This window comes from Lissotriton helveticus, chromosome 4_2 (genome assembly GCF_964261635.1).
Source record: "Lissotriton helveticus chromosome 4_2, aLisHel1.1, whole genome shotgun sequence".
Classification (NCBI taxonomy): domain Eukaryota; kingdom Metazoa; phylum Chordata; class Amphibia; order Caudata; family Salamandridae; genus Lissotriton; species Lissotriton helveticus.
In genome coordinates this window covers 867,574-890,307 of record NC_136064.1, presented here as the reverse complement: position 1 = coordinate 890,307, position 22,734 = coordinate 867,574, and the positions used below count along the sequence as shown (strand labels likewise).

The 22,734-nt window shown below is 51.8% G+C and overlaps 1 protein-coding gene across 2 annotated transcripts in view; it reads right to left on the bottom strand.

Annotated features, from left to right (window-relative positions):
• The window catches only part of LOC144752013 (ras-like protein family member 11A-like), a 217,727-nt gene that overhangs the window by 34,342 nt on the left and 160,651 nt on the right, over positions 1-22,734 (bottom strand). For both annotated transcript variants that reach the window (XM_078639974.1, XM_078639973.1), the window contains one exon: positions 3,840-3,922. In XM_078639974.1, coding sequence (XP_078496100.1) covers positions 3,840-3,922 — 83 coding nt within the window. The remainder of the gene's footprint in view (positions 1-3,839; positions 3,923-22,734) is intronic.

The window sequence follows — 22,734 nt, the reverse complement described above, 5'->3', positions numbered from 1 at the left end:
ACTCCAGAGCTGGAAAGAAGGGTCTCTGGCTGAGAATAGTTTAATATGTTTGTGTTATTAAGAAGCAAGTTAGGCTGGTTAATTAAAAATTAGATGTTACCTTTGCCCGTCCCAACCCAATCTCTCCCCACTCTACCAGAGCCCGCTAGAATATTTCTTTTAAACTAGAACCCACCGATTTTATTTTTACAGGACCCAGTTGCCCAAATATATTGGTTAACAAGTCACAGTTTTACCAGCACCGCTGAATGAACATATAAAACAGTAGGATCCGGCACTCTACTCAATGGAGTTCTTTCTTATGGGCGAACCTATAATTTTCTGCTACAGAGAAATTAAGCCCGCCTAAGGGCAATTTAGGGTATCCTGCAGGGTCAAGACGTGAAAGTAGTGTGCTTGGCTCTGATAGGGCTATTCCAGGCCAGGCCCGGTTTGTAGGCTGAACGATTGTACCCACTTGCTTCATTGCTAGGCTTTCACGCAAGCCTTTCATTCAAGTACTGTGTAAACTGGGGCAAATTCACAGCGTGAGACAGAAACATGAGGGAGAGACAAAGGATGATGGGGAGAGGAGGAGACAAGTAGTAAGAAGGGGAGATCAGAGGGAGAAAGTGTTAGAGAAAAGGGGAGAGGAGGAGAAAAGAAGAGGAGAGATAAAGCAGGAGAGAGTAAGACCGAAAGAGGGAGAGGGAGTGAGACCGAGTGTGAGTGAGAAAGTGAGAGAATGTTGGATAAGTGTGAGTGTGCGCGTCTTTCCAGCTTCTTGAGAAGTAGTTGAATAGAGGTGAGACGGCCCGGCTCGGTCTTCATTTATTGAACATACGGTGCGGGAGTTGAGGATTGCGGTAAAGGGTTGCGTAATGGGTAGGCATAAACTCAGGTCTATGATGAGGCTCAGTTTTAAGGTAAGCTTTACAAGTAGGATTATGCACAAGCCTAGGGTAAGTTATAAGGTTTTGGGCAAGATTAAGGTCCATGTAAGAGTACAGATGAGGTATTGGCATCTCTGTAGCAAATAATGACATGGTATTTATGTGTGTGTATGCAATATAGTAGACATCAGTTAGGTCAATGTAAGGGCACATCTAGGAATTTCCTGCCTTTCTGAGAACCTCCAGGCAGCCCCAGTATGGGCCGCCAAGAGGCCTCTGGAGTCTGAATTGATAAAAGACAACTCAAATCATCAGACGAAAAACCATATTTGAATTGCCTGTTTGGCCTACTCCAGAATTCAATAGAAATAAAATGGCTTCTTTAGCCTATTGGTTCTGGCACCTTTACTTACTAGGCCAACTCCACTGGCACTGCCTACCACCAGAAATCCAGCAAAGCCCCTCGCTGCACGAGTTTGAAAAACCACAAAAAAAGTGATCTTCTAAAACTAAAGAACCACAAATTACCACTCCCTGGGCACCTGCCTGGCTCAGTCGCTATATATTTCTGTTAAGATATATCGGTCTTCACCATATAGATGCTGACTTTGCATATTTTTTTTTAAAGGCGAAAATAATACGATTGGTTCCCTAAAGTGGATGCTGGAGGCAGCACACACTCTTAAGTGGACATTTATATGAAGTCAGTAGTTTTTTAATTTTACATAGCCCACAAATGTGTTGGTAGTCCGTAGACTTTTTTTTCCAAGACTGTAAACTCGAGACATCCAAAATAGCATCTATAGACCATGGTCATTATGCCTCTGGCCTCGACTACGAATCTCATGCACCCCTGTTGGGTCCACTTTGGTAGTCAACAGTCTGTACGGGACCAAGGATTATGGAAAGGGGCCCCAAAGTGGATCTGAGTTGCATACTCGGAGGTCTTATGATAAAGACCGTGAACTCAACAATCCAAAATTGCATCCTAAGTCAGTGGCTAAGGTAGCAGGGCTGTAGACTTTGAAACTCATGAACTTGTGCGGGACCTTGGTACTGAAACCGCAGATTATGGACTGTGAATGCAGAAGTCCTATGCCTGTTTGGGTTCAAAACCAATGTTTTATTATTTTATTATTATTTTAGTATTATTACAAATTTGGGGGATTTGGGGAATCTTTGGGAAGCTACCCACTCAGAACTGGGGGTCAGGGTGTGCTCATGGTAACCTTTATGTGGCCTTTTTATTATCAGGATGCAGTGATTGTGCCCACATTCTGTAATGGTAGGCACAAGAGAAAATCCTCCAATATCTAACAGGAGGCCTTTTATTTTTGAATTTGGGTACGCAAATCAAGTTTGCGGATTGTCCGTAAACTAAAACAGACAAGATATACAGAAGTGTTAACCCATTCAATCCTACTCTTGACTTTTTTGTAGTTAACTACTAAATAGACGTTGCACAAAGTCAACAAAAGCATGCTTTCTGAGTAAAGTTCTACTTTCAAGCCAACTTGGGTGTAAATAGGTTCAGGAGTTTTTGCTGTAGCTGCAACTAAAATTTCCTATGGGCGCTAAAATTAGAACACGTCCTTTTGAACCTCCCCTTTCAACTTTATTCCACCTGTGCACGGAAATATATATACAATATATATTTATTTATTTATATATATATATATATATATATATATATATATATATATATATATATATATATTAAAGCTTTGGCACAGTTTGACAAAGTTTCATGCAACTTTCCAAAAAAAGTCTCATTTACCTCCGCTCCTTCCTGAAATGTTTCAAGGTGATCCATCAAGCGGGGGCTGTGAAACAGGAGGGCCCTAAAACATGTTTTCCCCATTAAATTTTCCATAGGCAAATTACACAGCAACAGTAAAAATACCAGAATGGAATTACACCAAATTTGGCAGAAAGCTAGATCTTTACCCAGAAAGCATGCTTTTAGTGAATTGTTGCAAATCAGATGAGTAGTTTTTGAGAAATTAAGTTTTAAATTGTATGTATATATAGAGATGAAAGGATCCGTGGGCCCAACAGATCAAAAGATAAGGTCTGATTGGCTGCCACAACATCAAAGATGTTACAGCAGCCATTTTGGGATTCAGGGACTCTGTCCCCTGCCCTGAAAAAAAGATGCAAAAATTAAAAAACATACAGGGGAAAGGTAGGGATACCCTGATCCCACTAGGCCTGGTGGATTCCTTGCACCCTCACATATTAGAATACTCATGACATGTTCAGTGACAACATTGATAACATCCTTAATGACATCGGAAATTACATCATTGAGAACAACACTGTGCTGATAACATCCTTAATGACATCGGAAATTACATCATTGAGAACAACACTGTGCATGGTCAGGGCACAAGTTCTGTTTTCTTTAGGGCTGGAGTTCTAATTACTTGAAATAACTATAACCGACATTCCAGACATTTTACCCTAACTAGCACGTCACTCTAGCCTTAGTAAAAAATAATATATATGTATATATACACACACACAAACACACACAGACAAATCTATGTCTATATATACACACACAATAAAAAAAAGAGTGGTACAGTCGACATCTAATACTAAATTAATTAAAAGAAAAAGATTACATTGAAAAAAGTTGCACAAAAAAAATGCATGCTTCCAAATATTATTCACCCTGAGGTAAACACCCCACAATTAATCTGAGGGATTAATGCAGTTAACATAACCACATGAAAAAGTCAATAACACCGCCTGAAGGAGAATACACAGCACACACAGAGCATCCAAAATTCTTGAAATCTGAACTAGACGAAAAAAAAAATCAACTGGATATTATAAGATACCTCATAATTTCATCACAAATGAATCTATTACTTGTGCCCGCTAATACACTCAGAGGCTCAAGATATGCTGCGCCCATGACAGGGACAACAGAGGCCGTGCAGCAATAAACAAATCTATTACCTCTAGCGACACAAATGGTGTATCTTGAACCTGAAGAGAAACCTGTTCTCCGTCAATAGTCAATTTTCTGGCATAGAGGGCACCTGGAAAGCAAAGAACAGGATGTTGAGTAAAGAACTCCAATATCAACTGAGATCAAAAACACTACTGTTCATATTTAAACACCGCCTGTGGAAAACACAATGTAACCAGGATTTGCAATTTTAGTACATAATTTCATCATAAACTGCAGGAAAATGTATATAATTGAAGATCAAATAGGGCCTCTACAAGAATTAAAATGAGGAAGTTGTTCACTGTTGGGGTGTCAAATACAGGTTTATTGACAGATTTTAGGATTAGTTAGAACCAGAGTTTAATGATTACAACTGACTAAAAAATACTTTCCATTAAGATTCATTGTATGTAGTGCCATAGTATGTGGGCATAGTGAAATTCTAGTAAGTGCCCAGGTCTCCTGCATCTACACTGGGTGGACATCATTGGTGTAAGCGCTTTCATAACCATCAATCATATTTGGGAATGGGCACCACGCGCAAAGAAGCAAATAGTTTTATTGTAAAACAGCTGTTTGCACAGGTCAGGCGGGATTGCAGATGTTCCATTAAATGAGGTTTAAGACTCAAAGAATCAAAAATCATAGTTACTAGACTTAATGCTTAGCTGAATGCAAATTAATTCCTCATTTATTTAAACAATCTTACGATAATTCGCAATTTACAAGTGTTTTTTAGAATTTGATTTTCATTTTGTAGAGAGCGACAAATGTTAGTGTCCACTTAGGAGGTATTGCGGAGAAGCCTAATCTAGATAACTTAAGTAAGATGAAAAGAAAACTACAAAGATGAAGAAAATAACCAGGTTTACAGATGCTTTCTAAAGAGAACAGTTTAGGTTGGCATCTGAGGTGTCACTGATTTCTAAAAACCACTTCAACATACACACGTGAAATATTACATTTGCATTAAGGTATTTTTCTGTGACTGTGTAGACTCGATGTAGAGCTCTTGGCTTAAGAGAAGCCATCTTGTAGTTATGCAGCAGAAACATATTAGGATGTTAATATACATAATGGATGCATTTTAGTATTGTCTGTGGTTTCTTGATCAGTATGGATATGGGTCAACACTGTGTAGCAAAGTAGGAAGAAAAGGGAGCAGACTGGGTGGGTCTAGTTGGACAAAAAAGTCTTCTGATAATTATAGAAAACATGACCAGATTTTATCAGCTAAGCGAAATCAGTTTGCTAGGTCACTCCTTCCATGAACCTAATTTTCAATGAGCCTAGAGTATTGCATTTCCAAACATACAATCCGTTTTTCTAGAATTAAGCATCTTTTTTCTATTATTAGAAGTTAGAAGGCTCCACATAAGAAAATGGCAAATGTTTATGGTAGCTCTTAATCTGATTTTTGGCACTCTCCTGGCTAACATCCTTTCTGACTCAGCGGAACTATCAGATCTGGGAGAAGAACGCCCGCTCCTCCGAAATTCCCCTCCAATGTGGAGTGCCTCAGGGCTCCTCCCTGAGCCCAACATTATTTAATATCTACATGTCCACATTGGAGGAGGTTATCACCCCGTTCGGAGTAAGCGTAGTAAGCTATGCTGATGACACTCAACTAGTGGTGTCACTATCCCACCCCAGACAACAATCAGCAGAATTATTCAACTGCCTTACGCAGGTCCACTGCTGGATGAACAGCTCAGCCTTGAAACTAAACGGGACAAAAACTGAGTTCCTGCTCCTTGGCCCGAAAGGACTTACACTCTCCCCGAACATATGGCCAGCTTGCATGGGCCCCCCCCCCTGATCCAAAGGAAGAAGCAAAAAGTCTTGGTGTGTGGCTGGACAAAGACCTCTCATTCACCACACAAGCAAAAACAGTTGCAGGGACCTGCTTCGGGCTCATGAAATCACTGAGGAAAGTCCTGCCCCTCCTACCCCCCAACTCCCAAAAATTGCTAATCCAAGGGCTAATACTCTCGAGGTTGGATTACAGCAATGTGATCTATCTGGGCGCCCCCGAAGCGACGCTTAACAAGCTCCAGAGAATCCAGAACACGGCGGCGCGGATTCTCACAAACACCCCTGCCAGAGTCTCGGCTAAACCGGCCCTAAAACTCCTCCACTGGCTCCCGATAAGGGAGCGGGTCAAATTCAAAGCCCTGTGCCTGGCCCATAAACTGCTACGAAATCAAGGCCCCCTTGTCCTCAGGAAATTCATCATACCCTACAAACCTACAAGACCCCTTCGCTCGGACACGGAAAACTTCATCATGATCCCCAGATACAAGAAAGCCCGCTCAGGAGGAAGACGTTTCTCGGTCCATACTGCACGTCTCTGGAACTTGCTTCCTCACGACCTACGACTGGAACCGCAATATCTTCGCTTCAGGAAGCTGCTTAAAACTCACCTTTTTCCCCAATGATTCACGCTCGCTGTAACCCTTCTGTCTGCCCCCATCCCTTACGTTCCCCCCTGGCCCACTGAACTTAGGAGATAGGGTCCACCAGCGCTGGGATACCTCCTGGTGACTACGCGCTCTACAAAAATAAATAATAATAATAATAATAATAATTTTGTTTACCTCCCTTGAGACTTTGCCATCACATTATTAGTTACTGCAGTGAGGCACAACTTATCTTTGATATTAGGATATTTAAGCCCATCAACACCCAGCATTTACAAGATGGCACTTCTGCAGTTATATATGACCACTCAAGTGAGCTGCCTGGTCATGTGCCTATCAAAGATGTGATTGGGATGCAATCGCAATAAAATCACACAATGGAGGGGTCAAATGAATCAAGAATGATGATGGGTGGGGAGTGTGCTCTAGCCACGAACAAGAATGGTCGCTTGATTTCGGAGCACCGACGCGAGTCGGGCCTCGGACGGAGATGGTGGCCTTTAGGGTGTGGCGGGGGTCCCACAACCTACCCCTTTACCTCACACACCTTCTGATGCTTGGCCAGGGACAACTGCCATCCCAACCCAACTCTTCTGTGTCTAAGCGAGGCTTCGGGGCCTTGAGGCTGAAGTGAAGCTTCGGCTCTCGCCTAGCAGCCTCGTCTCTACCTCTGGAAATGGTGCGGCAGCGGCTGGCAGCCCAAACCTTGCGGCGACCCCAGTCAGCGCCAGAAACACATCGTGGGACCCAGGGCTTGTATCCCCGACCAGGACAGAGGACTTACCATACCACTACCGTGGTAAATAAAGACACGGCCCAACTTGTTCCCCAGATGGCTCAGTGCCTGCATGCAGCCATATACTGGCGCCCTAAAGACCCTGTATTTGGGCACACACTAAGACGTGAATTGCTGCAGGTAGGTGGGGGCTCCACGCACTCCGCCCCCCCACCCCCCTGCTCCACCTCATCGCCTCACTCCCGCTATACCGGCACACAGGGACCAGGAATTGGACACACGTGGACAACAGCGGGAGGGCCTGGGCGCGATCCCACCGCAGCACCTTCCCCCAACGCATCACCTGGACATGCGGTAGCGCAGCTACAGCATGGCGGGGGCAAATCGGGTATCCAGGCCCCAGCTTCTCCATCCACCACAGCTCCAGTGGAACCCGATTGGAGGCCTATTCACACAAAACAGAGGACACAGACCCACGAATGGGTCTTGCCTCGTCACCCATGGACCCACAACCTATCCCCACATACCTACGTAGCATGAAACCACAAGTCCGAAGTGCCCCGCTCTACCCTACCTACACCGAGTAGCTAGATCGGATCCACTCTCCGGCCATCTCGTCCAGTCTGCCACAGAGGACCTCTCAACCCATCTCCTAGGGCCTCTCAAACCCCACAGACCACCTGCTGCCCCACACCCCACAGCCTTCTTGCAAGGAGGCCAATTCAGCAGACCCAGGGACAGGTGGGCAACTATGTACTCTGCATTACTGACCAGCCGCCATGTTAGCACAGCTTGCCTGTTACCTCAGCACCAGAAACACTAGCTAAGAAAGCTCTTTCACAGTCATACAGAGTGGAGTGAGGCGCACCGGAAAAGAGTGCACCCTCAGCGTTGTCCCCAAGGGTCCTGGTTCTGCCTTTAAACCGATTTATCCAGGAGTCTGCACATTTGCAGCAGCTTGGGACCTGCAGGTACTCAGCCAGCCTTACTCTGCAGATCATCCAGGGGGGCTCCTTCTGCAGGGCCCATAGTCATTGAAGGTCGGCAGTGCTTGTAGGCCCTCCAGTCTAGAAATGGGAGGCGCAGAGCAGCAGATACCATCCCAAATACCACTCTTTACTGGGGGCCGGACCTGTACCCCGGGAAAGCAGACAGCTCCATAACGATCATGGGTGAATGTCAGCTGGCGAGGCCATGTGCAAAACCGCAAGGCAGCTCCTCTTCATCGAAGCTCTTAAACAGCCGCGCACCATGACTGCACCGAAGGGCCCCCACCCTAAAAATGCCTTGCCCCAGCCTCCTGCAACCACAGCTCAGGACAGTACCATGGATCGAATTCTACAGGAAACCTCGGTGGAGGGCCACTGACTGGAAGTCATGGACGCTAACATATCTACCCTGACTGACGAAACAAAGTCAATACGGCAAAATGGGCTGGACCAGAGGCTGACAGTGATGGAGGACCACCTGAACTATGTGCTGGACAGAGATCGAGAACTTCTCTTCCTCTTCAGTAAGCTGATGGACGTGGAGGATCACAGCAGAAGGGACAATATCTGTTTTTTTCAGATTTCCGGAAGCGATAGAGGGCTTCAATGTCAAAGCCTTCCTCAGAGACACTCTCCCAAAGCTCTCGAGTGTCTCCATTGAGCCGCAGCAGGAGATGCAACACGCTCATTGCATCGGCCCTAATGCGCAAGGATCCTACGGATCGTCCCCAACCGCTTATTGCCTGTTTTTTTAACCATGAGCAAGCTCAACAGCTACTATCTGTGGCATGCCCTCAAGCCCCACTTACATACTAGGGTCACGAAATAGGCATGGCAGTGGCTTTTTCCAGAGAGGCCAATAACCGCTGCAGGGCCTTTCTCTCCTTTTGACCCGCCTGCGCCAAATGAATATCAAGTATGGCCTCTTAAGAACTGCATGATTCAGGATCACCAAGGACGGCATCTCCAAAGAATTCTACAATCCGGTTGGACCTGCACTGTTCGTGGACAATTCTCAAATGCAGGACATGGACACCTTATGCTCGTTAGCCAAGGCGACCCACAACACAGCCCCTCCACTTCCGGTGGCAAACAAACACTGGGTCCCGACATCAAGGCAGAGACCCCGACAGAGCAGCCCGCACCCATGGACATAGAATGCAGGCCCTCCATGCGTTAGCGGTTGTCATCCAAGATCAGGTTTGAGACAAATCTCACTCTCCTATGAAACCCAGCTAAGCAACAGGGTGATTGCCAAGAGACTTGTGCTGTTGTCTCGCAGTTGGAACAACTGGACCTACCGATGCAAGGCTGAGAGCAACAACGCCCGCCGGCTGAGTATCACACCACCAGTCTTGAACACTTTTATAACTGACTGCACTTCTCATTGATATGCCGGTTATAGTTATTATTGTTATCATTGTACTCTTTGTTTGATTCATATTATACGCGTCGAGCCCTAATCTCCCTCCATCCTCCATCCCCGACCTTTTTCTCATGAAATTCAATTCTCCGCCCTTAGCGAAGAGCAAGTGGTAGATATCCTCTCACTAACCAAGTCTGGGTCCCCACTTGATCCCTGTCCCCCATTTATCTTACATCTAGCTATGGATGAGGTTAGTACATCGCTGACCCCTCTATTAAATCTAGTTATAGGATCAGGGATCTTCCCTATGGGCTGGAAAATGGCCTGTATCAGACCTATTCTAAAAAAAACCTCGCTGGATCCCTTGGAGACTAAAAGCTACAGCCAGATCTCCTGTTTACCTTTACCCTCTAAAATCTTGGACTAAAGCCATAAACCTAGAGCTGACGGCTTACCTAGAGAATAACAACATCCTTGATTCCACCCAGCATTGTTTTAGAGCCCAGCATACTACAGAATCAGCCCTAATCATGGCTACAGAGGAGATTCGTAGGGTGATGGATGAGGGCGGTAGGGTGGCCTTGATTCTGTTAGACCTCACGGCAGCTTTTGATACTGTAAATCATGCAGTGTTAATAAATAGGCTGCAGTCTGTGGGAGTCAGCGGCAAGGTTTGGCCCTTTTAACATCTTTCCTCTTCTACGGGGACCAAATAATATACCGGGAGGGTTTGAGGTCGAAACGGTTTATCCTTTCGGGTGGAGTCCCTCAGGGCTCGGCCTTGTCCCCTACTCTGTTCCACATTTATGTGGCCTTTTGGACCCTGCCTCATGGCGTGGTCCTACCCCTCCCGAGTGGCGGGCCCCGGACGACATCGGCCCTCCACAGAGCCCCGGGCGGCCCCTTCCGCCCGATCCTGCACGCACCAACACTACCGGTCCGGTTACCACCACGGGCCCCCACACCGGCCTGACTCCATCGTGGGCCCATCACGTCCTGAGCACGAGGCCTCGCCCGACTCCATCTTGGGACCACCACGTCACGAACACGCGGCCCCGGCCCCAGCGAAGCCCCGACATCGAGGCGCCAAGATCTACCCAGGTGGTCGAGTGGCCACTCGACAGATCCCGGAGGAGGGGAGTTTCGATGGCCCTCCAGCCGTCCCCGGACGCCTTGTATCGATCGCCCCCGGCATCCCTGGGTGCTGGCTCCACCCCCCTGCTGGGTGTCTGGACACCATCTTCCCGGCCCCTCTGGCCCCCAGGCACGAGGGTCCGGACATCAAAGGACTCCAGTCGTATATCTGGGCCAGCCCCGGAGTAGGACGCCAGTTGTATCCTGGACTGGAAAGCCCTACTGACGCTGTCACGGCCGACACCAGAAGAACTCATTGTCCCTGTAACCAGAGGATACCCTGAAAGCCTGCTGGCGCTGCCGCGGCCCACCCTTGCCGAACCATCTTGAGAGCCTGCTGGCGCTGCCGCGGCCCACCTTTGCCGAACCATCTTGAGAGCCTGCTGGCGCTGCCGCGGCCCACCTTTGCCGAACCCTCTTGAGAGCCTGCTGGTGCTGCCGCGGCCCACCTTGGCCGAACCATCTTGAGAGCCTGCTGGCGCTGCCGCGGCCCACCTTTGCCGAACCACCTTGAGAGCCTGCTGGCGCTGCCGCGGCCCACCTTTGCCGAACCATCTTGAGAGCCTGCTGGCGCTGCCGCGGCCCACCTTCGCCGAAATCATCTTGAGAGCCTGCTGGCGCTGCCGCGGCTTGACCTCTCGGAACCCCCGGCTCGAGGATTGAGAGCTGTGCGCAGGGTATCCCTTCATACCCCCCAACCGAGACTGTCCCGCTACCCTGACCCCCTTTTACGAGACTTTACAGACACCTCGGTCTACTTGTATATATCACTGAGAACCAGCAGCCTTTATTTCCTGATAAAGCTTACGAACTCGACCTCTGGTGTGGTGTCCATTTGTAGTGTGTGGTTACTCTGCTGTACGATCCTAGGAGAGGGCCCTCACCCAGGAGGCCTCTCAGTAACGCTCGGCTACTTCTTGACGGAGAGGTGGACCTAGGGGTGGCCAGTCAGACATCTTCTGCCTCCCCCGGGGTCGCCTTTCTAACATTGGTGGCAGGCGACGGGATCCGAGCCGACGCAGATCGTACAGAGAGTAATTCACTCACTACCGAGAAAAACACACCGCGACCATGACTACTCAGGAAACCAGACAGACTGCGGAATTCCAGAAAGAAAAGATGGAAGATTACAGCCACAAGGAATTAAAACAATTCTGCAAGGACCTAGGCATCGCTACCACGGGCCTCAACACCAAAGAGGACTTTAAATCAGCCCTGCAAGCCTGGGCGGACGCCGATAACGCGCCACCCCAGTATGAAGACAACCCGGGCCCGAACGGACGCCCGGAGACCGACGCGAACCCAGCGGGGGAAAGACCCGCAAACCTGGACACGGGCCTCCCCCACGGAGACGCCCGAGAACAAGAGAGGAACAGGCTCCACGAGTTGGAGCTCGCCCGACTCCGACAAGAAGGGGAGATACAGCTGGCAGAAAGGAAATTAGCCCTCGAGCAACTACGGCTGGAAGGAGACCTAGAGGAAAGGCGAAGACAACGAGACCTCGAAGAAAAGAAACTCATGCTCGAGCATGAGCGCGGCCTCAAAGAACTGGAAATCAAGGCCAAGACAAACGAAACCGGCACCGCCGGGGGCAAGACCTCACCCCCGCCGGTGGACACGAGGGTGCACATACCCAAGGAGGTCGTCAAAGAATACTATAAGAACGACGACATCCAACAGTGGTTCAAAGCCTACGAGGTCGCCATGACCGCCCATCGAGTACCCCTCAAAGACTGTGGCGCCGGCTTATGGGGAAAGTTCATCAACGAGGGGAGAGACGCCCTGCTAGAGCTCCCCGACGCCGAGATGACCTTGTACGAACACATGAAGACCGCCCTCCTCACTCGCTACGGACTCACCCCCGAAATGTACCGGCAGCGATTCCGAGACTGTAAAAAAATCCCCGGTACCACTTGGGTGGAGTACGTGAACTTTTACAGCAGAGCCTTCGAAGGGTGGATCAGAGGCTGCCAGGTCACCACCTACCAGCAGTTGGTCGACCTCCTCCTATGGGAACATCTTTCCAATAACTGCTTCATCGAACTCAGGCAGCACCTCCTCAACAGCAAATTGACAGAGCCACGAAAACTCGCTGTCGAGGCGGATAGATGGGTGAGCACCCGAGTTCCCCGGAGTCCAATGGGAGACTACGGCCGGGGATTCCCGGGGAACCACCGACCACGAGGCGGCGGAGGAGGCCAGAGCAGGGGCCGAGACACCCCCGCGGGGTCATCCCCTACCTCCCCGTCGCCATCACTGGGTTGGAGGGGGGGCCCCCCAGCCAGACCCGGGCCCCGCCCGAATGTTACGTGCCACAAGTGCCAGCGACAGGGCCATTATGCGAACGACCCTCTCTGCCCGATGAACCAGCGACCCGGCACCACCGGTCCCCCGAGCTGCCAGATCGCGGCCGCCGCCCTGAGTGCAGAGGGAGGCGAAGAAGAGGGCGACGACACCGAGCAGGCCGAGTGGGAGCCCGCCGCCATGATCTTAGCATGCCTGGGTGATCGAGACATGATCCCCCGAGACCCGATCCCAGGTAACACCCAGAAATACCGCCACTGGAGCCAGCGTGACGGCGGTCCGCTGCTACTTGGTGACCTCCGAACAAATTCTTCCCAACGTCTTGTGCCCAGTACGGTCGGCGGACAACTCTGAGAGTTTGTGCCAGATGGCCCGCATCCCCTTCGAGTGGGGAGGGGTGTCGGGCATGCTGAAAGTGACTGTCCGAGACGATTCCCCCGTGGACTGCCTCCTCGGGAACGACCTGGAAAGTTCCCTCTGGGCCGGCGTAGAGCGGAGAGAGCACCTGGGGATGCTAGGCCTTCCCGAGTGGGTTTGTGCGACCACCCGCTCCATGTCCGCCCGGGCCTCCACCCCAACGGAGGAAGCCCCGATCGAGGAGCCGGAGTGACCCGCACCTCCACCGCCCGCCATCCCCGAGGACGCCGACCCGGAACCGGGCCCCCAGGGGCCCAGCCATGAAGAAATCACCGAGCTCAGCCACCTTCCAGAACTAGCTCAGTGGCGCCAAGAAGGTGGCCCCACCCGCGAACAATTCCGACAAGAACAGAGCACCTGTCCCTCCCTCGAGGGAATCCGACGACAAGCTGCCACTCAAGCCGCTGGAGACCCTGCGGGGTCCCACTGGGTCTATTGGGACAACGACCTTCTCTACAGTGAGCAGAAGATTGCCGAACTAGGGGTCGTTCCCCTCCAATTTAGAGACTTCCTCTTGAACTTAGCACATGATGTGCCCCTCGCCGGGCACCTGGGGCAGGACAAAACTTACAGCCGCCTGGTGACTCATTTCTACTGGCCGAAAATGCGCAACGATGTGCATAATCACTGCAGAACCTGCCCGACCTGTCAAGCCAGCGGGAAGAGCGGGGGGAAAGTCAAAGCCCCGCTCCAGCCTTTTCCCGTGGTCACCACCCCCTTTGAGCGAGTGGGGATAGACATCATGGGGCCCCTGGACCCCCGCACCTCTCAAGGGCACCGCTTCATCCTCGTTCTGGTGGACCATGCCACCCGCTATCCGGAAGCCATCCCCCTCCGAACCATCACGGCCCCAGTAGTAGGCCGAGCCCTAATGGGGATCTTCTCCAGAGTCGGCTTCCCCCGAGAAGTCGTGAGTGATCGGGGCACAAACTTTATCTCCAAGTACATGCGATCCCTGTGGCAACAGTGCGGGGTCACATATAAGTTCACCACCCCGTATCACCCCCAAGGGAATGGACTTGTGGAGCGGTTTAACCGAACACTGAAGGGAATGATCAAGGGCCTAGAGGAGCCCCTACGACGCAAATGGGATGTTCTGCTGCCTTGCCTCCTGTTTGCGTATCGCGAAGTACCCCAGAAGTCCCTGGGGTTCAGCCCCTTCGAACTATTGTATGGGCACCCGGTCCGAGGCCCCCTCCGCCTGGTCAAAGAAGGCTGGGAGACGGCTGTCCGAGGTGCTCCACCAGATGTCTACCAGTACCTCCTGACCCTCCGCAACCAAACTCGGAAGTTCGGGGAACTGGCCGAAGCCAACCTGGAGGCTAGTCAGGAGGAGATGAAACGCTGGTATGACCGGAATGCCTCGTCCATCGAATTCGAGCCGGGCCAGCAGGTCTGGGTCATGTCCCCGGTTGAACCTTGCGCCCTCCAGGACCAATGGACGGGGCCCTTCAAGGTGGTGGAGCGCAAGAGCCCCGTCACTTACTTGGTGGACATGGAGTCCCCCAGGAACCCCCTCCGGGTTCTACACGCTAACCGGCTCAAGCCGCACTTTGCCCGCACCGAACTAAGTCTGCTGTTAGCGACCGATGACGGAGCTGAAGATGACTCCGAACCTTTGCCAGATCTCATGAGCACCACTGAGAGGGACGGCTCCATCGAAGGGGTCATGCTCTCCTCCACCCAGACCCCAGAACAGCACCATGACTGCTGGCAGCTGCTGGGGCAGTTTGCAGATCTGTTTTCCCTCACCCCTGGAGTCACCCAGTGGTGTGTCCACGATGTAGACACCGGAGACAGCCCGCCTGTAAGACACCGCGCTTTCCGAGTGCCCGACCGAGTGCGGGCCTGCATCCAGTCCGAGGTGGCCAAGATGCTAGCGCTGGGGGTAGTCGAACCCTCCGACAGTCCGTGGGCCAGCCCAGTTGTCCTGGTACCTAAAGCCGCCGCCCCCGGAGCTCCGGTTCTGTGTTGACTACCGGGGGCTGAATGCCGTCACCAGGACCGACGCCCATCCCATCCCCGGGCGGATGAACTGATCGATCGCCTGGGGGCTACAAAGTATCTCAGCACCTTCGACCTCACGGCCGGGTATTGGCAGATCGGCCTCACACCTGGAGCACAAGAGCGATCGGCCTTCTCGACCCCTGATGGCCACTACCATTTCAAGGTGATGCCCTTCGCCATGAAAAACGCCCCGGCCACCTTCCAGAGACTCGTGAATAGAGTGCTGGCCGGGCTAGAAGAGTTCAGCGCCGCCTACCTAGACGACATTGCGGTGTACAGCCTCCGCTGGGATGCGCACCTGACCCACCTCCGGGAGGTCCTGACAGCCCTCCGTCGGGCCGGACTGACAATAAAGGCCAGCAAGTGCCAGATAGGCCAAGGGTCCATGACCTATCTGGGACACCAAGTAGGGAGCGGCCAGGTGGCTCCCCTCCAGCCAAAGATTGACGCTATCCAGGCCTGGGAGCCCCCGGTCACCCAGACCGCCGTCCGAGCCTTCCTGGGGCTCACTGGATACGCTTCATCAAAAACTATGGGAGCATTGTGGGGCCCCTCACAGAACTGACCTCAAAGAGACTACCACAAAGGGTGCACTGGACCCCCGAGTGCCAGGTAGCCTTCGACACCCTAAAGACCGCTATGTGCACCGCCCCTGTGCTCCAAGCCCCCGACTACAGCCGGGAGTTTGTGGTCCAAACCGACGCCTCAGAGCACGGCATTGGGGCGGTCCTCTCCCAAATAAACCCTGAAGGGGCCGACCTTCCCGTTGCCTTCATCAGCCGGCGGCTGCTGGCCAGAGAACAGCGATGGAGCACCATCGAGAGGGAAGCCTTCGCCGTCGTGTGGGCCCTAATGAAGCTCCGGCCCTACCGCTTCGGCACCCACTTCCGGGTCCAGACCGACCACCGGCCTCTACGGTGGTTGATGCAGATGCGGGGAGAAAACCCGAAACTGTTGCGATGGTCCATCTCCCTCCAAGGGATGGACTTCACGGTGGAGCATCGCCCCGGCAACGACCACGCCAATGCTGACAGCCTGTCCTGATTCTTCCGCCTCGGCGAGGAGAATCCCCAAGAAGATGGGTGACTCTCCCCTGCCTTCAGCTGGGGGGGACGCGTGTTGGACCCGGCCTCATGGCGTGGTCCTACCCCTCCCGAGTGGCGGGCCCCGGACGACATCGGCCCTCCACAGAGCCCCGGGCGGCCCCTTCCGCCCGATCCTGCACGCACCAACACTACCGGTCCGGTTACCACCACGGGCCCCCACACCGGCCTGACTCCATCGTGGGCCCATCACGTCCTGAGCACGAGGCCTCGCCCGACTCGATCTTGGGACCACCACGTCACGAACACGCGGCCCCGGCCCCAGCGAAGCCCCGACATCGAGGCGCCAAGATCTACCCAGGTGGTCGAGTGGCCACTCAACAGATCCCGGAGGAGGGGAGTTTCGATGGCCCTCCAGCCGTCCCCGGACGCCTGGTATCGATCGCCCCCGGCATCCCTGGGTGCTGGCTCCACCCCCATGCTGGGTGTCTGGACACCATCTTCCCGGCCCCTCTGGCCCCCAGGCGCGAGGGTCCGGACATCAAAGGACTCCAGTCCTATATCTGGGCCAGCCCCGGAGTAGGACGCCAGTTGTATCCTGGACTGGAAAGCCCTACTGATGCTGTCACGGCCGACACCAGAAGAACTCATTGTCCCTGTAACCCGAGGATACCCTGAAAGCCTGCTGGCGCTGCCGCGGCCCACCCTTGCCGAACCATCTTGAGAGCCTGCTGGCGCTGCCGCGGCCCACCTTTGCCGAACCCTCTTGAGAGCCTGCTGGCGCTGCCGCGGCCCACCTTTGCCGAACCATCTTGAGAGCCTGCTGGCGCTGCCGCGGCCCACCTTTGCCGAACCCTCTTGAGAGCCTGCTGGCGCTGCCGCGGCCCACCTTTGCCGAACCATCTTGAGAGCCTGCTGGCGCTGCCGCGGCCCACCTTTGCCGAACCACCTTGAGAGCCTGCTGGCGCTGCCGCGGCCCACCTTTGCCGAACCATCTTGAGAGCCTGCTGGCGCTGCCGCGGCCCACCTTCGCCGAAATCATCTTGAGAGCCTGCTGGCGCTGCCGCGGCTCGACCTCTCGGAACCCCCGGCTCGAGGATTGAGAGCTGTGCGCAGGGTATCCCTTCATACCCCCCAACCGAGACTGTCCCGCTACCCTGACCCCCTTTTACGAGACTTTACAGACCCCTCGGTCTACTTGTACATATCGCTGAGAACCAGCAGCCTTTATTTCCTGATAAAGCTTACGAACTCGACCTCTGGTGTGGTGTCCATTTGTAGTGTGTGGTTACTCTGCTGTACGATCCTAGGAGAGGGCCCTCACCCAGGAGGCCTCTCAGTAACGCTCGGCTACTTCTTGACGGAGAGGTGGACCTAGGGGTGGCCAGTCAGACATCTTTTGCCTCCCCCGGGGTCGCCTTTCTAACATGGCCCTGCTGGCTAGACCAGTCAAAAGTCATGGGTTAGCTCTTGTGTCCTACGCTGACGACACGCAGCTAGTGGTGTCTGTTACCCAAAACGGTAACATGTCAGCTAAGCGGTTTTGCAATTGTCCCTCCTCGCTGATGTCTTGGATGAACGCAAATTATTTGAAACTCAATACTGAAAAAAACGAGATCTTGGAATTCGGCCAGAAATCTTCAATCTGTAGTCAACTTTGGTGGCCCCCTGAAGCCGGAACATGCCCGTTGCCGGTGTCTAAGGCCAGAAATCTCGGCTTTCTTATTGATAAAGATCTCACGTGTGCCCCCCAAATAAATCAAGTGGCCTAATCCTGTTTTTTCACATTAAAGGTATTGCGTAAGATTCTCCCATTTATCCCTTTCTCCTTGATTCTATTAAGGATAGATTAATGTAATGCCCTCTATCTTGGCGCTGGAGTCAAACCGCTCAATAAGCTTCAGTCATTGCAAAATGCAGCAGCGCGAGTCTTGTATGGTTTACCCAAGCACCATTCCACCTCAGCCAGTATAAAAACACTTCAATGGCTTCCAGTGAGACGTCGGATGAGTTCAAAGCTCTCTGCCTTGTGCATAAAGCCCTCTAAGGAGGTCGGGCGGCAGACATACAGCCACTATTCCCCCGCTACATCCCATCTCACTGTCTAAGGTCTATGGACACTGAGCTGGTTCTTCTTCCTAGGATGAAAATGGTGAGATGGGGAGGGAAACGTTTTTCAATCCTAGCAGCCAAATTATGGAACTCCCTAGCCGCCTCACTGCGACTTCAGCCCTTGCACACCCTTTTTAGGAAGGGCATTAAAAACTTGGCTCTTTATGCAATGCGAATCTTAGGGCAACTCCCGGTTCACTCTACATAACGCCAAGCCGCCTCGGCATAAGTGCGTTCTATAAATACCTTCAGTCAGTCAGTCAGTCATGAAATACCATCACTCATCCCTCCAGCATGCTGGGTCTGGAGCTAAACTACAAAGAACGCCAATGGGCCATCCCTCCCCCCTGCATGCCCCAACTCCCCCCTCCAGGCACATCTGTAGCCACCAACTACTCCTACCTGTTGCATTCTGGCCCGCTCTGCTGTCGGCAATCTGGACCTTCCATATCTGCCTACTATCTCAGGGAGCCTGCAACACTGGAAGGCTAGGAGGTCACCAGCCTCCTCACATTATCATATTCTTTGGAATCTGGCTGCCTACCCACCTTCCCCAGATGATAGTAGGGACTCCATCAGTCTTGTCCCCCCACCAAAGGACCTGTACAGACTCTGAGCCCCCCCCGCCCGCCTCACCCTGCCATCCCTGCCAGCTCATTGGTCCATCTTGATCAGTGCCCTGCCGCCCAGATGAGGCCCCCCTCGAAGCGCTATCTCCACAAGCTTAGACACGCAGTACACAGATCAGTGTTCCCAGTGCTGCATTTTTAGCAGCAGTTACCTATGATGTATTTCCTTCCTGCCCCTTCCACCCCCTCTCTTCACATCTATACTCTTCACATCTATACATACATTTACCCCATGATATTTGCACTTTAGATACTGGTCCCCCCAGCGCGCCCGGGGGTACACCTATCCCCCACCCTTCTCCCATATGTGACTCCTCACCTCCCCAACCCACACTCTCCCCCTTATCCTGACATCTGTTGTTCCCACCGATTCCTACCCCTCCTCTGTATCTCCAACAGACCTAACCCCACCCCTAGCCTTCTCATATTTTTTTTTTTGTACAGAGTTTTATGTAGCGCAAACTTGACCCGGTATCGCTTATCAGAGTGCTTCACATAGCACCAGTTGCATTATAGGAGGACACATTTATTCTTGTTAGGCACATGGAGATTAAGTGATTTGTCCAGAATCACAAGATGTTTAGTATCATTGCCGAGACTCGAACCCAGTTCCCCAGATTCAAGGTCGACCGCCCTAGCCGTTAGGCCAACTCCTCTCCCCCTACTCGTAATTATCAACACTTTCTCACCAACTACCGTGGTATATTTTAGCATAAAGTGTAGCCTCCTTTTGGACCCTCCTTCCTACACTTGATTGTTTAACATTATCTCAATAACACCACACAAGGGGTGAGATCCAGTCTACTACACCTATTTCAGATAGGTTTGCTTCTCTTCCGCTGTGCGCCCACTCCTGGAATGTTCATGGTTTCACGCAAAAAGTCCAAAAGGATAGATATGGCCTTGTTACAAGAGACACCTCTAGATTCCATGGAGTCTGACAAATTATGTAGAGACTGAGTAGGTAGAGTGATACATAGCAGTATAGTAGCAAAGTCAACCCCCGACAGTGGGCCTACCTGCAAATGCTGAGTCGCAGTCCTTCTCTGTAAATCTCTGCCTGTCACCGTAACAAAGACATGGTCCGACCCCAATGGCAGATACGCATTTGCCAAACTACGGTTTGGAGGTAACTCCTTATGCGTGGGGTCCGTCTACGCACCGACTGGGGCGAAACAGTCATTCTTCCTTCATTTGAATCAATTATTAATGGAGGTAGGATCATCTCAAAGTATTGTGGGTGGGGACTGGAACCTTGCACGAGATGCTGTCCTGGACAGAACGGGACCTTTAGACAGAGACAATAAAGCAGAGAGGGCTCAGATGAGTGATATAATATCGGACAACGGACTAGTAGATCACTGGTGCCTTAGTCACCCAACAGGCACAGAGTATACTTTCACTTCCCGGTCCACGATACCCTCTCCAGGCTGGACTATTTTCTCATCTCTCAGAGAACAGTTGTGATCGTTCGGGAATCTTGAATACTAGAGGCAGCATGTTCCGATTACTCTCCAGTTACACTGTCCATAGAGGTGTGTTTGGCCTCCCGGAACGCAAACCATGGCCCGTGAACATATAGCAGCACCGCACACCTCAGGGCAAATCCCAAGTGAAAAATCAAATCTACACGCATCTCTCGGACAATAACTCAGTGGCCTCTCACAGAGTACTTTGGGCTGTCGCGAAAGCCACCATTAAAGGTCATCTTATGAGAGATGCCGCGGTGGCCAACAAACAGGCGCTTACCAGTCAGAAGGAACTGGAGAGGGATATCTCCTCTTAGACCCACCTCTACTCCACTCACCCCAACTTGCATCACCTCAGACTCCTAGAACAAGCCCAGATGGCCCATAACACCCTTTTCACCTCTAAGGGGGAGTGCGCTCTGCAACGACTGAAGGGAGACATTACGAACGGGGGGGAAGGCTGGGTGACTGCTGACGGCACAGCTATGGCAACAGGAGGCAGCAATAGCCATCCCCGCAATCAATTCAGTAGGTAGTGAGGTCCTTACCCACCCCCAAGACATGGTGAATGAGTTTGCCTCTTTCACAAGATGCTTTACACTCAGAGGGACCCAGCCGGCACAAACTGAGTGACCACCTTCCTGGGAGGGGTACGCATCCCTCGTCTCTCAGTCAAAGGTAGAGAGCTGCTAGAGGGGGAAATCAGTAAAGAGGAGATAGCACTCATTATATCCAAACTGCCCTATTACAAATCTCCTGTAGAGGATAGCTTCCCAGCAGAATTTTACTGGTGGCCTAGGGAGAGACGGTCTCCCCAGGAGTGCCACCCTCACCTCTCCTATTGGCTATTGAACCCCTAGCTTCTACCATCCGCAACTCTGCCAGCATAGGAGGTGTCCCACCTCCAACCGGCCACTCCAAGATCTATCTCTATGCAGACGATGTCCTACTTACTCAGACTAATCTTAAACGATCCCTCCCGTGCTTGTTGGGCGTCAGACAATGTTTCAATTGTCTCTGGCTATAAAATAAATTGGAACAAGCGCAAAGCCCTCCCAATTTCGGTTGGCACCACTAAAGCCGCCATACACTGATACCCCTTCGCTGGCAGTGCTCCTTCCTTAAATACCTAGGGATACTGGTGAACAGGGGCACTGAGAGATTGGTCTGGGATGACATGGACCCATTAATAGTCCAGATAAAACCAGGCTTTGAGAAGTGGTCTAACCTGGGGTTCTCCATGTGGGGTAGAGTGCAGGCAATACAGATGGTTATGTTACCTTGCTTTACATACACACTTGGGATGCACCCCATCTAGGTGCCTCTCTCCACACTACGCCTCATCGATTCCCAAATTCGATCTTTTGAATGGGGAATTTACGAAACCCAGACTAGCCGTGACCAAACTGATGGCACGCCGTTCATGCAGTGGCCCCGGCCTCCCATTGGTGCAACATTACGCCCTTGCTCTCCAGCTCTCCCAACTGGCATACTTGCTGCCTGGTGTCCTGGACTCACCGCAATGGGTCCACATTGAACAGGACTTACTCTCTGTTGGAACAGGACTTTCTATCCTATACGGGGACCGCACCCGTCAATTAAGCCCCACCCACCCTGTGCTACGTGCCATGCACAAGGACTGGCAGTGAGTACACTACCTACTCGGGATAGACCCACGACTACATGAAAAAGCTCCCCTGTGGGGCAATGACTGTATATGCATAGACGGACAGACTTTCTCTTGGACTCAATGGAGGGAAGCGGGCATTCACACTTTAGACCAGCTCCTACTTAATGGAGACCTCAAACCATTTGATCAACTGAGAGAGGAATTTGGCCTACATTGGAGACAAACTTGGCGCTTCAAGCATCTGCAGCACTGCCTAAGGAGTTGCTTGGGCCCTCGTCCCTGGTCCCTACAGTCCTCGCCTATAGTATGTTATCTGAATGTGTAGGGGCGTCACAAAGGAGTGATGTCAGGATTATATGGCAAGCTCTCATCCCACCTTTTCTCGCAACCCCTTTCGCAAGCTCTTCATGCCAAGTGGCACACCTTCTTACAGACCACAGATGAAGACGATGAATGGGCAGACATCCTAGAAGCTCTAGATAAGGGCACGAGGGAAGCCCGCTTGAAGTCTGGCTTTTCAAGACGCTACACGACTGGCACTGGACACTGACGAAATTGAACAGAGCAGGACTTCTCCCCATGCAAACTGCTGGCGATGCATGAACACCCACTGTGATATAAGTCAACTGCAAATGTCCTTCGAC